Source organism: Anolis carolinensis, unplaced genomic scaffold, assembly GCF_035594765.1.
Source record: "Anolis carolinensis isolate JA03-04 unplaced genomic scaffold, rAnoCar3.1.pri scaffold_11, whole genome shotgun sequence".
NCBI lineage: Eukaryota > Metazoa > Chordata > Lepidosauria > Squamata > Dactyloidae > Anolis > Anolis carolinensis.
Window position 1 is genome coordinate 15621125 of NW_026943822.1, and position 15821 is coordinate 15636945.

Sequence of the window (15821 nt, forward strand, 5' to 3'; positions counted from 1 at the left end):
TTTACGAATTTAGCACCAAAATATCACGATGTATTGAAAACATTGACTATAAAATGTGTTGGATAATCCAGAACGTTGGATAAGAGAGTGTTGGATAAGTGAGACTCTACTGTACTTGTTTCCTTGCTTTAAAACAAATGGATTTCCTGCCATTTCAGGAAGGATAACACAAAACCCTCCTGTGTTTTGTGTTGTTTGCTTGGTTGGTAAGCAAGGGCAGTCATGCAGTCAAGTCAGGATGGAGCTGTCATCTCCTGTTGATTTTATGTATCAAGCTTGAAGTTGTAATTAGGAATACCTCAAAAAATATTATAATAAAGACTTGCAGAGAGAAAGCACAGATTTAGGAATCTCTTCGGGATTAAGGAGATCTGAAAGAGAAACAAAGAATTAAAAGACAAAGCCTAGAGAAAATAAGTCTTAAGCGTTGTTGGCCGCCAGTGACGGAGAGAGGCTCAACAATGATACACTCTTTTGCCAAGAGAGAATATGCTATGGGTCTGGAGTTGGAGTGTTTGCTGTAGGAAAAGGAATAGCAGCCAGGCAAGCTATTTTGCAGTGGAATATTCAGCAGATGAGCCAGAAATAGACTCATAGCCACAACGAATGGAAATGCAATGGTCAGAAAGAGAAGGAAAAAGTGCAAGACTCAAACAGCAACAGCAACATTTTTCTTTATGTGTTTTACCTCTCGTAAGAATCATAGAGTTGGAAGAGACCTCGTGGGCCAACCCCCTACCAAAAGGCAGGAAAATCACATTCAAAGCACTCCCGACAGATGGCCATCCAGCTTCTGATTCAAAGCCTCCAAAGAAGGCGCCTTCACCACACTCCGGGGCAGAAAGTTGCACTGCAGAACTGCCCATTTGAGAGAAAAAGTGGCGTATAAATATAATAATAACCATAGTAATAATTTAAGATAATATACTTGAACCCGCTGCCCTCCACGTGTGTTAGGCTCTAACTCTTATAGTCTCACAACTATAAAGTACTAGCTGTGCCCAGCCACGCATTGCTGTGGCAAAGTGGTGGTGGTATTGGTTAAAAGTTGTTGTGGAATTTTTATTTGACGTTATTTGTATTTTTTTAATTAATTTTATTGTAAGTTATCTTTTTTATTTATTATATTTTATTATTTTGATGTATTATTTTTAGTTATTTTGTTATAGTATTTTATTGTATTAATTTTTTTAGTGTTTTTAATTATTTTTATTGTATTATTTGTATTTATTTTATTTTTTATTCTTTTATTAACACTGGGCTGAGTGGGTTGCTAGGAGACCAAGTGGGCGGAGCTTAGCCTTCTAAGTGGCAGCAATCGGATAAAAACAATTATTTCTCTCTCTCTAATTAGGACTTTATTTTTCTTTGCTTTTTGTTGTATCAACCTAGAGGCATGGATGATGGGTTGTGTTGTCAACTTTTGAGGTTGGGGGGCCTGTAGTTTTGTTGTTTTGTGGGTCGCCGTGATGCCATCACTCATTTATATATATAGATGGAGTTCAAAAGAACAAATTAATTTCATAATTTTCAAGCAATTAAGTCCACGGTAGCAAAATAGTGCACGTTTTGATGACAATAACGACATTTATTAGATAAATATCTCCGCTTTGTTTACTTCTAGATATTGATGAATGCTTGCAGAACGGCCGGATATGTAACAACGGGAGATGCATTAACACCGACGGCAGTTTCCACTGTGTTTGCAATGCTGGTTTTCATGTGACAGCTGATGGGAAGAACTGTGAAGGTCAGGATTGTCTGATCTCTATGAATACTTTTCCCTCCGTTTGTACAACTGCCTTTGTGTGAGTGTGTATATGCATGTGGTTCTCTCTCACATGCCCAGAACGAAGCTTAATCGTGAGTTAATATGGAGTCTTTCACTCCATAGCTCAAAATAGGGCCCTTATATGCTCTTTCCAATTTCAGATAGTGATGTAAGGAAGAGTCCAAAAGGGATGAACTATAAATAGTTATTCAACTTGAATCTTGTGTAAGTGGTGGATGGATAGCAGAAAAGAAAACTCCCAGTTTTTCAAACCAGTGAACTAGACACATTTGGAAGCTTTTATAAGTGTTAAGGACTATCACCTGATATACTCTAGCTCAGAACTTTCCAAACATTTCATGTTGGTGATACGCTTCATAGACCTGCATCATTTTGTAAGAGTAATTTGGTTTTACTACCTAACTGGAGGTTATCTCAATCCCTTATAAGAGATATGTAGACAGTTGGCCATTTTGGGCCTTATAAGAGATATGTAGACAGAATATATATATCACATTTATCACATAACTAGCTTGGGGACCCAGTGATGCCCGGGTCATTTGAGAATGGTATTATTTGTCTTTTAATGTTATGTATTCTGTTTGGAGTGGGTGAACTACAATTCCCAGAATCGTGGCTGAATCCTTCCCAAACCCTGCCAGTATTATAAGTTGGCCATTTTGGGCCTTATAATATATATTTTCTGTCTACATATCTCTTATAAGGCCCAAAATGGCCAACTTATAATACTGGCAGGGTTTGGGAAGGATTCAGCCACGATTCTGGGAATTGTAGTTCACCCACTCCAAACAGAATACATAACATTAAAAGACAAATAATACCATTCTCAAATGACCCGGGCATCACTGGGTCCCCAAGCTAGTTATGTGATAAAATACAGTAGCTCCATACAGCAATGGCTCCTCCGCTGCTTTGGTCAAACATCATCATCCTCATCATCATCATCATCATCATTATAGTTAAAATCATGAGCTGACGTGTTTAGGATAATCAGCATGAGATTTTCATGGCTTGAATAATGGCAGTCATAAGTACTTTTGATGGCAAGGAAACAATCTTGTGTGACCAGTTAGAGTCCCATTATATCTTTGACAAATAGCACATCACTATTGTTAGGATTTTCTGGGTGTTAGGAGGGAAAACTACCCCAAAACAGCAGATCATCCAAAATATGCAAAAGCAGGATACTTAAGGTTGAGCATTCAGCTCACAGCAAGCAGAGCGTGAAGTTCCATGTGGCTATAAAAGATTTAGACCAGGGGTCCCCAAACTTTTTAAACAGGGGGCCGGTTCACGATACTTCGGACAATTGGAGGGCCAGACTATAGTTGGCCACCGAGCAATAATAATAATAACAACAACAACAACAATAAAAAAGAGTGTTGGAAGAGACCCTTTTTGCCATTGAGTCCAATCTCCTTCTGCCTTTGTGCACCGAAAGCACAAGCAAAGCACCCCTGACAGATGGCCACCCAGCCTCAATGTTTATTATTATTATTATTATTATTATTATTATTATTATTATTATTATTATTATTAATAATAAAGAGGGTTGGAAGAGAACCCCCGGGGCCATTAAGTCCAACCCCCTTTTGCCTTTGTGCACCAAAAGCACAAGCAAAGCACCCCTGACAGATGGCCACCCAGCCTCAATGTTAATAATAATAATAATAATAATAATAATAATAATAATAATAATAATAATAATAATAATGAGGGTTGGAAGAGACCCTTTGGGCCATTGAGTCCAACCCCCTTTTGCCTTTGTGCACCAAAAGCACAAGCGAAGCACCCCTGACAGATGGCCACCCAGCCTCAATGTTAATAATAATAATAATAATAATAATAATAATAATAATAATAATAATAATAATGTGATTTTGTGATACAAAATCCAGCATATCTATCTTGTTTGCTGTGTCATACAATATAATAATAATAATAATAATAATAATAATAATAATAATAATAATAATAATAAGGGTTGTAAGAGAAGAAGAGACCCCTTGGGTCATTTAGTCCAACCCCCTTCTGCCCTTGTGCCATGGGGGCCGGATAAATAGCTTCGATGGGCCTTAGTTTGGGGACCCCTGATTTAGAGCTTAGGAAGCATACATGCAGAGATCTGTCTTTAAAATTAAAAAGGTTTATTTACAAAAATAAATGATTGCATTTCTTAATAGTAAATAACTGGGTCTGAGCAACACTAACTAACCCCATCTCTTCCAGGGTTCAAAAGAGAATCACTAAGCACATATCTCTCTTGGTACACAAATAAAGAGAGATCTCAATACACACAGCACACACCAAGATGTAAAAATAGAAAGTCAGAGACCAGGGGTCCCCAAACTTTTAAAGCAGAGGGCCGGTCCACAATCCTTCAGACTGTGGAGGGGCCGAATTATCATTTGGGAAAAAAACGGACAAATTCCTATGTACACTGCACATGTCTTATTTGTAGTGCAAGAACAATACAATATTTAAAAATGAAAACAATTGTAACCAGCATAAACCTATCAGGATTTCAATGGGAAGTGTGAGCCTGCTTCTGGCCAATGAGATAGTCAAGTGAATTAGGATTGTTGTTGTTTTTGTGTGCCTTCAAGTCATTTTAGACTTTGGCCGAGTCCAAGTCTAACATTATTTATTTATTTATTTATTTACTACATTTATTTATTACATTTATATCCTGCCCTTCTCACCCTGAAGGGGACTCAGAGCAGCTGTATGTACATACAATATATTATATTATTAGCATAGCACAATATTAGCATTATATATTACCATATTGAACGATACCACTATACTGTAATATTATATGTAATATACAACATATAATTAATATTATGATATGGTATCATTATTAATATTATATTGTATAACATAATATTATTATCAATATTATATGTACATACAATATATTATATTATTTAAAATGATATAAAATATTATATTATAAAACTGAGGGCGGGTGCCAGGTAAATGACCTTGGAGGGCTGCATCCGGCCCCCAGGCCTTAGTTTGGGGACCCCTGCACTATACTGTAATATTATATGTAATATATAACATATAATTAATATTATTATATGGTATTAGTATTATATTGTATAACATTATAATATTATTATCAATTTTATATGTAAATACAATATATTATTAAAATGATATAAAAATATTATATTATAAAACGGAGGCCGCGGGCCAGGTAAATGGCCTTGGAGGGCCGGATCTGGCCCCCGGGCCTTAGTTTGGGGACCCCTGGTCAGAGACAAAAGGCATGGATTTGGAAAGTATCAATTCTACACCACCAATCAGGATGAGAGCAGAAACAGAGAGGAGAGAAGAAATAGATGCATTCCAATTGTGATTCAGGAAACAGCCTATTCTATACTAACTACTCCTCATTGAGGACTGCAGACTTGGGCAGTGTGGGGTTGAATTCCACAACGACATTCTGCTATGGATGGTTTCCATCATGGGATAAGTTGCTTCTGATAAAACTATTCTAATTGCATGCAGCATCTTTGAACTTACGGGTTTTATACTGAGTAACTGACATGCCTGGTGGGATTTTATTGCAACATTTCCTGGCCCTTAAAGACTTCTATCTCTTTCAGGAAATGTAAACATAATTCAGTATGTTTTTACCTCCCAGACCCTTAGCCTTTGAAAGGAATAAAAAGGATGTTCTTTTATTCCTTTTCCCAAGGTCCTTGGGAGAATTCCAATGCTCTGCTCAATGCTCATACATTAAAAAGAATTTCAAAAGTCCTGGTCATAGAAACATTTTCTGGCAGAATATTATCTCAGTGATTCAGCGCAAAGATTTAACGCCAACATTCCTATTTGGGATAGATATACATTTCCGAAAAATATTTGAGTCGGATTTAGAATGCAAGGGAAAAGCAAACATGCCATGTCGAGAAGAATAATTTCAGTTCAAGGCAACTGCAATATTAAGGGGAGTATCTTAGTCCCGGATATAGTTGAAAAGTCATGATCTAGTGGTCAATGGGAGTTGTTGTAATTTTGTTAACCCTTAGCAGAGACAAACACTTCAGGAGTCCATATTCCATCCTCCTTTTGATGGGGAATAAGTTGAAAAGTCCAGGCCATTTCCATATCATCTAGCTCAGGCAATTGACAAAGACAGACAATACGTAAACAGAGGCAAGTTTTCCCGCTTTCATTTCTGGCATCTGTAGGCTGTATTCGACTCAGCCATGGGGAGGTGTTGTTGTTCCATTCTTCCATGCCGAGGAGCCTGTTGATCGAGTCGCTGGCAGGTTTTTCAGGGGTGCCTCTCTGCTAAAGCAGTACCTATTTATCTACTCACATTGCTGTTTTCAAACGGCTATGTAGGCAGAAGCTAGGCTGATGGCAGGAGCTCACCCCGCCCACAATTTGGCAAGATCTTCTATAGCTAACCAGCTATAGAAGATTTCATGGGGTTTTCTTAGGCAGAGAATTATCAGATGCTTGTTCCAATTCCTTCCTTTGAAATATAACCTTCTGCGCCAGTTGGTCTTCCATGAAATACTAACCAGGGGTGACTTTGCTTTCAATATCAGACCAGATTTGATGCCTTTATGATCTTTAGGCTCTATGCAATCCTTTATGCTAGCTACATAGTTACTTTAAAGCATGGAAATAACTTTCAGTTCCAGATATTGGAGCAAAAAAGATTATCTGAAGTACTAGCTTTTCCCGGCCACACGTTGCTGTGGCAAAGTCTGGTGGTATGGGAAATAAAGTATTGAAGAATTGGTGGTAGTTTAAGTAAAGGGTAAAGGTTTTCTCCTGACATTAAGTCCATTATAAATGGGTTATATAGCTGTGTGGAAGGGCCTTGAGTCTACACTGCCATATAATCCAGTTAAAATCAGATAATCTGTATTTTATAGGCAGTGTGGAAGAGGCCTAAGTGAGGCCTAACTCTGCCTGTCCCCTGGGCTGAGTGGGTTGCTAGGAGACCAAGTAGGCGGAGCTTAGCCTTCTAACTGGCAGCAATTGGATAAAAACAATGATTCCTCTCCCTCTAATTAGGACTTTATTTTTCTTTTCTTTTTGTTGTATGAACGTAGAGGCATGGATGAGGGGTTGTGCTGCCAAGTTTAGTGTTTCTGGGATGTGCAGTTTTGTTGTTTTGTCCTAGGCTGAAATTTCATTACCCTTTTATATATATAGATTTTGTGGGATACCTTCCTGATGGATTTCTGTTTTGTGCCAAACCTTGTAGATATGGATGAATGCAGCATACGGAATATGTGTCTTAACGGCATGTGCATCAACGAAGACGGGAGTTTTAAGTGTATCTGCAAACCTGGTTTTCAGTTAGCGTCGGATGGACGTTACTGCAGAGGTGAGATCCAACTGCATATGTTACAGGGCATTATATGTTACATATTACTGCTGAAGCATGTAATCCTTTGAGTATAACAATTTGCTGCTCAAATTAGTCTGGAACGTAAAATAAAAGATAAAGGTAAAGGTTTTCCCCTGACGTTAAGTCCAGTAGTGTCCGACTCTGGGGGTTGGTGCTCATCTCCATTTCTAAGCAGAAGAGCCGGCGTTGTCCGTAGACACCTCCAAGGTCATGTGGCTGGCATGACTTCATGGAGCACCATTACCTTCCCACCGGAGTGGTACCTATTGATCTACCCACATTTGCATGTTTTCGAACTGCTAGGTTGCCATAAGCTGGAGCTAACAGCAGGTGCTCCGTAAAATAAATAATAAAAATTAATAAAAGTTCATTTATCATTCAGCAATTGGTTTAATGTAACTGCTTTAGTTTAGACTAACAATCTGGATTTGGATTCATAGCATATAGACTCCCTGGTGATAGTCAGGGCCAACTAGAAGGAAGTAGTCTTCCAAACAGGTGTTTGTAGTATCAGGGAAACATTGCTTCAGTGCATTGAAGGTGTTTTGGAGACTTTCCAAAATAGCAAACGTTTTGACTACAGCAAATAATAATAATAATAATAATAATAATAATAATAATAATAATAATAATAATAATATATAATAATTTTATTTTTGTACCCCGCCACCATCTCCCCAGAAGGACTCAGGGCGGCTTACAGATATAAAACCAACATACAATAATATCAAATACAAAAACACACAAATACATTTAAAAGGCATTAAAAAATCACAATGATTATAAAACACCTGAGAAACACAGCAATAAGTTAAGTTCTGCTGAAAGCTGGAATTGGTTTTATTTTAGCGCATCTCCCCTTCTTATGCCTTTCAATGCTTGTAGAAAGTTGTGCTCTCAAAGAGAAAAGGGTATAAATGTGTTCCGGTCTGAGCCTCAGGACAGAGTTTATAAAAAGTAACTTTATTCAAGTTCTGGATCAGAACGTATTGAGAACAAACACAAAGTTTGATCATTTTAAGTCTGGAAATGTGTGGGGCTCATTTGATTTCAGCACCTTTGAGAAACGTTTTGTACTAACAAGCCAACTTTCTTAGTGTTTCCTCTGTTTTGGTCCTCGAGTTCAGCATCTGCAACCTTTATTTTCTTTTTTTTAATATATTTTTTTATTAAACAACAGGAAATATTTTTCAAAAAAAAGTGGGGGAACAATATAAAATATAGGAAAGTAGGAAAAGAGAACAAAAAAAGAAAAATAGAAAGAGCATATTAAAGCAGACTTTATATTTACATGAAAGTGGGGGAACAATAAATGTATAGGAAAGTATGAAATACAATAGAAAAGAAAAAAGATTTTTTTTAAAAACCTCGCACACAGTCAGGAAAAGGGTATTCGACGACTTCCGCTCTTACTATTCCTGTAAAACAGCAACTTGTCAAAATCATTATAGAAACTAAATGTAAAATCTTTCCCGCTTATATCTTTAGTATTTCTTAAGATAATTTTCTAAAAATGACCAATCAGTCTTTTTCAATCCACTGCCGCTGTTTTCTTTTAATAAAAATGTTAATTTGTCCATGTCTTTTATGTCCATAATTTTGATAATCAAATCTTCCATATCAGGAGTAGTTTCCAGCTTCCAGCTTTTGGCAAAGACTATTCTCGCTGCTGTTGTTTAAAAAGTAAATAGTTTATCCATATTTCGATCTGCAAATAATCCCAAATCAAACATACCCAATAGGTAGTATTCCGGCTTCATAGGGAAAGATTTTTTTAAAAAAAATTGGCATTCGGCATGGATGTTCTTCCAGAAATCTGATGTCTTTTTACATGTCCACCATAAATGGAAGAATGTACCTTCATTAGTCTTACATTTCCAACATTTGTTGTCCATATTTCGGTACAACCTTTATTTTCTTAATTGAATAATTTGAAAGTTGAAAACACGTTGATTAATATTGTTCACCTTTCCGACGACTGGATGCTCGTGTGCCATGGATATAGTCTTACAATGGTATTTATTTTGAAACACAATTAGCAAACTAGTGCCTGGACCACCGAGGCTGTGTTTTGTGCCAAGCAACACAAGCTGAGTAAAACGCGGGGGTGTTTTGCTCTCCATTTGCCCTTTTAAGGCCGAGGGGTGAAAAGGAGAAAATGTCACACGCTGCCCGTTGTGTATATCCAGGAGAGCTGTCATGAAGTGATTACATTGTGAAATGGTACATATCCTCCCACACAATATTTTAAATTCATTCCTTTCTTTAATTCTCAATTTTCCCCTGGACGGGTGGGTGGCAGAAATAAGCCTTATAACCATATCGGGACAAAAAAAAAATGCCTTTGCTTCCTGCCGAGACACAATTTCTTTAAGAATAGAAAGTTTGAAAAAAAATTGGCATAGGGTGGTTGCTCTTGCTTAGTTTTAGAGTTCTGGACATATTGGAGGACATGATTTGCTGAAGAGCAAAAGTACCATCACAATTGCTGGAAAAAAAATCCCACTTCTACCCATCTCTGCCAATGGGTTTTATTATTGTGTCAGAAGCGAATGAAGCATATGTCTCCATATCCCGAGAAACAATAGCTTGGAAGGTCAGATGCACATATTAAAAGCAATCCTTGTTTTACTCTTCTGCTTTTAATATTTTATGCTATATGTTGACTACTATGATGGTTTTATTGATATTGATGTTTTACTGTTGGAATCAATTGTTTTATCATTTTATTGTTGTACTAGCTTTGCCCGGCCACGCGTTGCTGTGGCTTATGCTTTCAGAGTGTTGTTCTTTATTTACTGTCCTGATTTTAGAGATTATATTGTTCTGTATTATTATATCACAGTAATTATTACATATTATATTTATAATCTTATATTATCTGCTTAGAACTGGATTATATGAGGCCCCTTCTACACAGCTGTATAAAATGCACACTGAAGTGAATTATATGGCAATTTGGGATCAAGATAATCCAGTTCAAAGCAGATAATATAAGATTATAAATGGGTTATATAGCTGTGTGGAAGGGCCTTGAGTCTACACTGCCATATACTGTAATCCAGTTAAAATCTGATAATCTGTATTTTATAGGCAGTGTGGAAGAGGCCTAAGTGAGGCCTAACTCTGCCTGTCCCCTGGGCTGAGTGGGTTGCTAGGACACCAAATGGGCGGAGCTTAGCCTTTCAACTGGCAGCAATTGGATACAAACCTCTAATTAGGACTTTATTTTTCTTTTCTTTTTGTTGTATGAATGTAGAGGCATGGATAAGGGGTTGTGCTGCCAAGTTTAGTGTTTCTGGGATGTGTAGTTTTGTTGTTTTGTCCTAGGCCGAAATTTCATTACCCTTTTATATATATAGATGTTTCGGGCTTGGTCCCCATGTAAGCCGCTCCGAGTCCCCATTGGGGAGATGGGGCGGGGTATAAAAATAAAGTTGTTATTATTATTATTATTATTATTATTATTATTATTATTATTATTATTATTAAGCATTGCTAGGAAGTCTGCAGAGCTCACTCACAACCTCTGTGAGACTTTCTGGACTGTTGACCTTTTCCTTGGATCCCTGGCGTGTGTCGTCTGTTAGGCAACTTTTTGGGATCGCCTGCCCAATTCCTTGAGAACCGGGCCTCTGAGAAACTTGGCAGAAAAAGAGAGATTTTGCTCTCTTGTGAAACATTATACAAATGCTTTTCCTCCCTCCTTCCTTTCCTTCCTCCTATATCTTTACTGTATATGTCTTGTTTGATTTTTGAATTACTGTCCTCCAGGGATTGCATGGAAATGTATCCCTTGGAAAAAGAAGACGATCCAATTCAGAGGACTTAATAATGACCCTACTCAGGAAAAGGGACGTTTTCCTCTGAATGATGCAGAACCTTTCACGGGATGAGCTAATGTTGTTTTAAGTTACTTATTGCTCGGGAATCATTCATTGAAACTGGACTCCTCTTTCTGCTTTGCTTGGATATCCTGCGGATAAAACTGTGTGTCAGAGCCACATCTCGGCTGAAATAAACGGAACTGCTTAATTGAAATTCCTTTAATGAAACCTGTTTCGTTCTTTGGCAGATATCGATGAGTGCGAGACGCCGGGAATCTGCATGAACGGGCGCTGCGTCAACACCGATGGCTCCTTCAGGTGCGAATGTTTCCCGGGCCTTGCTGTGGGGCTGGATGGACGCGTGTGTGTTGGTAAGATGAGTTCACTGTGCCGAGGGTCACAATTTGGTGTTGGAGTAATAATAATAATAATAATAGTACTTTATTTATATACCGCCCTATCTCCCGGATGGGAGTCAGGGCGGTTTACAGTCATAAAAACAACACAAACATTACATAACAACATAATAACACATTATTAAACAAAGTAAAATAATACAATTATAAACAATAAATAACACTTACATGACCAGATCAAGGGGATGGGAACCATAAACCCAATATATTAAAACGCATCATTTTAGGCTAGGTAAATCTTGTGCAATATATTCAGGCCCAGAAATCGGCGGTAGTCCAATGTAATTACTCAAAAACCTGCCGACACAAAAAGTGCCACATTTTAAGGGTTTTTGCCCATGCCGACTGCGAAAATGTGTGGTAGGGAGGAATCTTTTTATCCCACCGCTGCCACCAATTTTGGAGATGTCAGGCAGAGGATAATTTATTCTTTTTAATTCTTCTTATTTGCTTTAGATGGTATCGTGACTTAGTTTGAATATAGGTGTGACAGAGACTTAGATGGTTTAAAGAACAAAAGAAGTTTATTTCATGTACAGAGCTTGTGGTTACTATAACTTTGTTAAGGCACTTAAATAAATGTTACAAATAGATGTTGAGGTGTTCCAACTTCCAAAATACTTTTTCCTCTTCAATCAAACTATTAACTGATCACTTGGATCTACTGAGATTACTTCCCTTTAATTCTTAGCCTCTATAAATAACCCTAAACAAGTCACCCCACTTGCTTAGTCTGGCACTATTAGAGGTCTGCTTCTCTGGTTTCCTTAATCTGGAACCAGTCTATCTCCTGTGACTCTCAGATCACAGACTAAGATTTGAACTTCCCTGGTTTCTCTAAACCTGAAACCAGTCTATCTCCTGTGACTAATAATCACAGACTGAACTGGGTTTAAAACATTCCCTCCTTTTCTCTTCAAACGGCGGTTGGCTCCGCCCCCGTTGCTATGGTAACCTGCCTCAGAATGCTGAGCTGGTTACCTTCCCCCACATATTGTTAACTTTAATACAATACTTACCCATTTTAAACATAGCCAAATATGACTTCTAAAACAAAAACAAACAAACATGTCATCCATAAATCAAAACAAAAACACACACTTCTTTACACCGACTTTCTGTAGCACCTATCAATGTGAAAGGTTGCAAAGAGTTCAATAATATGCAAAGGTAGTTTGTCCTCCAATGAGTCTTGCCCTTCCCTGTAGACTCAGGCAAAAGCAAACTGCTGCCTCCTCTCCTTTCTTGTATGTTCTTCCCCATTAATAACAGTTGCCATCTTGACCACACTCTGGTGTTCTTTGGCCACACATGTCTCCGTTTTCATCTGTGAAATGTTGGCGGGGATGGGACCATGGGGAGAAATAACAAGTCTGTTTGCTTGGCAACAATAAATATTTTCCACAGCTCAAGATTTCAATGAAAGCAAAGGGGAGGGGAAGGCAGCAGTGCATTTGTTCGCAACTGATTATAGAGGAGATTTAACCCCCAAGTTCCATACTGTTAGACAAGTTATTTATTGTTACCATATATAAGGTACTAGCTGTGCCCGGCCACGCGTTGCTGTGGCGAAGTATGGTGGTATGGGAAATAAAGTCTTGAGGAATTGGTGGTAGTTAAAGTAAAGGGTAAAGGTTTTCCCCTGACATTAAGTCCATTATAAATGGATTATATAGATGTGTGGAAGGGCCTTGAGTCTACACTGCCATATAATCCAGTTAAAATCAGATAATCTGTATTTTATAGGCAGTGTGGAAGAGGCCTAAGTGAGGCATAACTCTGCCTGTCCCCTGGGCTGAGTGGGTTGCTAGGAGACCAAGTGGGCAGAGCTTAGCCTTCTAAGTGGCAGCAATTGGATAAAAACAATTATTTATCTCCCTCTAATTAGGACTTTATTTTTCTTTTCTTTTTGTTGTATGAACGTAGAGGCATGGATGAGGGGTTGTGCTGCCAAGTTTAGTGTTTCTGGGATGTGTAGTTTTGTTGTTTTGTCCTAGGCTGAAATTTCATTACCCTTTTATATATATAGACTAGCTGTGCCCGGCCACGTGTTGCTGTGGCAAAGTGGTGGTGGTATTGATTAAAAGTTGTTGTGGAATTTTTATTTGACGTTATTTGTATTTTTTTAATTAATTTTATTGTAACTTATCTTTTTTATTTATTATATTTTATTATTTTGTTGTATTGTTTTTAGTTATTTTGTTATAGTATTTGATTGTATTAATTTTTTAGTGTTTTTTATTATTTTATTATTATTGTATTATTTGTATTTATTTTATTTTTTATTCTTTTATTAACACTGGGCTGAGTGGGTTGCTAGGAGACCAAGTGGGCAGAGCTTAGCCTTCTAAGTGGCAGCAATTGGATAAAAACAATTATTTCTCTCCCTCTAATTAGGACTTTATTTTTCTTTGCTTTTTGTTGTATCAACCTAGAGGCGTGGATGATGGGTTGTGTTGTCAAATTTCGAGGTTGGGGGGCTTGTAGCTTCGTTGTTTTGTGGGTCGCCGTGATGCCATCACTCTTTTATATATATAGATATGTGCCAAGTTTGGTTCAGATCCGCCAGCCCATATAGGAGCCTTTGTGTTACAAACATACATATATATTTTGACACACATGCACACACACATATTTATTTTTATCCTGCCTTTCTTCCAATATGAGGACTCAGGGTTCGTTATTTGTGCTTTCGATTCCATCTAACAGCCGACTCTCTACTCTTTCCATTTAGATACACATATGCGGAGCACATGCTACGGCGAATACAGAAGAGGCCAATGTGTCAAGCCATTATCTGGTGCAGTTACTAAATCGGAGTGCTGTTGCGCCAGCACCGACTACGCCTTTGGGGAACCTTGTCAGCCTTGTCCTGCACAGAGTTCAGGTGCGGTGTGACTTTATCTAAAATGGAATTGTGTCATTAGCTCTCAAACATTTGGTGTAATGAAATCTGGTGTGGTGTAGTATTGGATCAACGGTTGGACTGGGGCTTGGATTGAGATTCCAATGCAGGGGTCCCCAAACTAAGGCCCGGGGGCCGGATGCGGCCCATCGAAGCCATTTATCCGGCCCCCCATGGCACAAGGGCAGAAGGGGGTTGGGCTAAATGACCCAAGGGGTCTCTTCTTCTCTTAAAACCCTTATTATTGTTGTTGTTGTTGTTGTTATTATTATTTGAAACACAACAAGATGAGTCCACAGCAGACACTCTGCTGGCTGTTGTATTGGATCACACGCCGGACACTTCCCAAATGTCTAAGACTGTGTGATGTATCGGCGAATAATGTGTGCAGATCCCAGTAAGGTGGCCTTCTGCAGCTGGCAGATGGTAATTTTGTTAGCACCGATTGTGTTAAGTGCAGGCCAAGGTCTTTAGCCGATTACCACTGGGACCAGCTTGACTGGCTTGTGCCAGAGTCTTTGTAATTCGATCTTTGAATCCTCATATCGTGTCAGCTTTTCTAGTTGTTTCTCCTCAATCCTGCTGTCACCTTGGATTGCTACATCGACAATCCATACTTTGTTTTTTAACACGATTGTGAGGTCAGGAGTATTGTGTTCCAAAACCCTGTATTATTATTATTATTATTATTATTATTATTATTATTATTATTATTATTAACATTGAGGCGGGGTGGCCATCTGTCAGGGATGCTGTGCTTGTGCTTTTGGTGCACAGAGGCAGAAGGGGATTGGACTCAAAGGGTCTCTGCCAACCCTCTTTTTTATTATTATTATTGTTGTTGTTGTTGTTGTTGTTGTTGTTATTAATTATTATTGCTCAGTGGCCAACAATAGTCCGGCCCTCCAATGGTCCAAAGGATCGTGACATGGCCCCCTGTTTAAAAAGTTTGGGGACCCCTGTTCTAATGCATACTCGACTGTGAAGCTCACTGGAACAATAATTACACAGCCCAACACACAAAAATATTTTTCTCAGTGTCTTGGTTTTTAGGCCTGGCGTTATTTGGGAACTAATTCAGAAAATGCCATTGAATAGACCTCATTAGCTCTAATTTCTTAGATATGGCTATCATGGTTTTCCTTGGGCAAGCAGATGCCGATTGGTAGATAAAGGTAAAGTTTTTCCCCTGACATTAACTCCAGTTGTGTCCGACTCTGGGGGTTGGTGCTCATCTCCATTTCTAAGCCGAAAAGCTGACGTTGTCCGTAGACATCTCCAAGGTCATGTAGCCGGCATGACTGCATAATAATAATAATAAATAAAACTTTATTTATATACCGCCCTATCTCCCGGATGGGACTCAGGGTGGTTTACAGTCATAAAAGCAAACACAAACATTACATAACAGCATAATACACATTATTAAAAAAAGTAAAACAATACAATTATAACAATAAATCACACTTACATGACCAGATCAAGGGATGGGAAC

General features: G+C 38.2%; 1 protein-coding gene across 1 annotated transcript in view; it reads left to right on the forward strand.

The window, feature by feature from the left end:
* fbn1 (fibrillin 1) overlaps positions 1-15821 on the forward strand; it is a 245076-nt gene that overhangs the window by 117360 nt on the left and 111895 nt on the right. Inside the window, exons 14-17 of the mRNA XM_062963593.1 lie at positions 1625-1750; positions 7032-7154; positions 11254-11376; positions 14156-14308. Coding sequence (XP_062819663.1) covers positions 1625-1750; positions 7032-7154; positions 11254-11376; positions 14156-14308 — 525 coding nt within the window. The remainder of the gene's footprint in view (positions 1-1624; positions 1751-7031; positions 7155-11253; positions 11377-14155; positions 14309-15821) is intronic.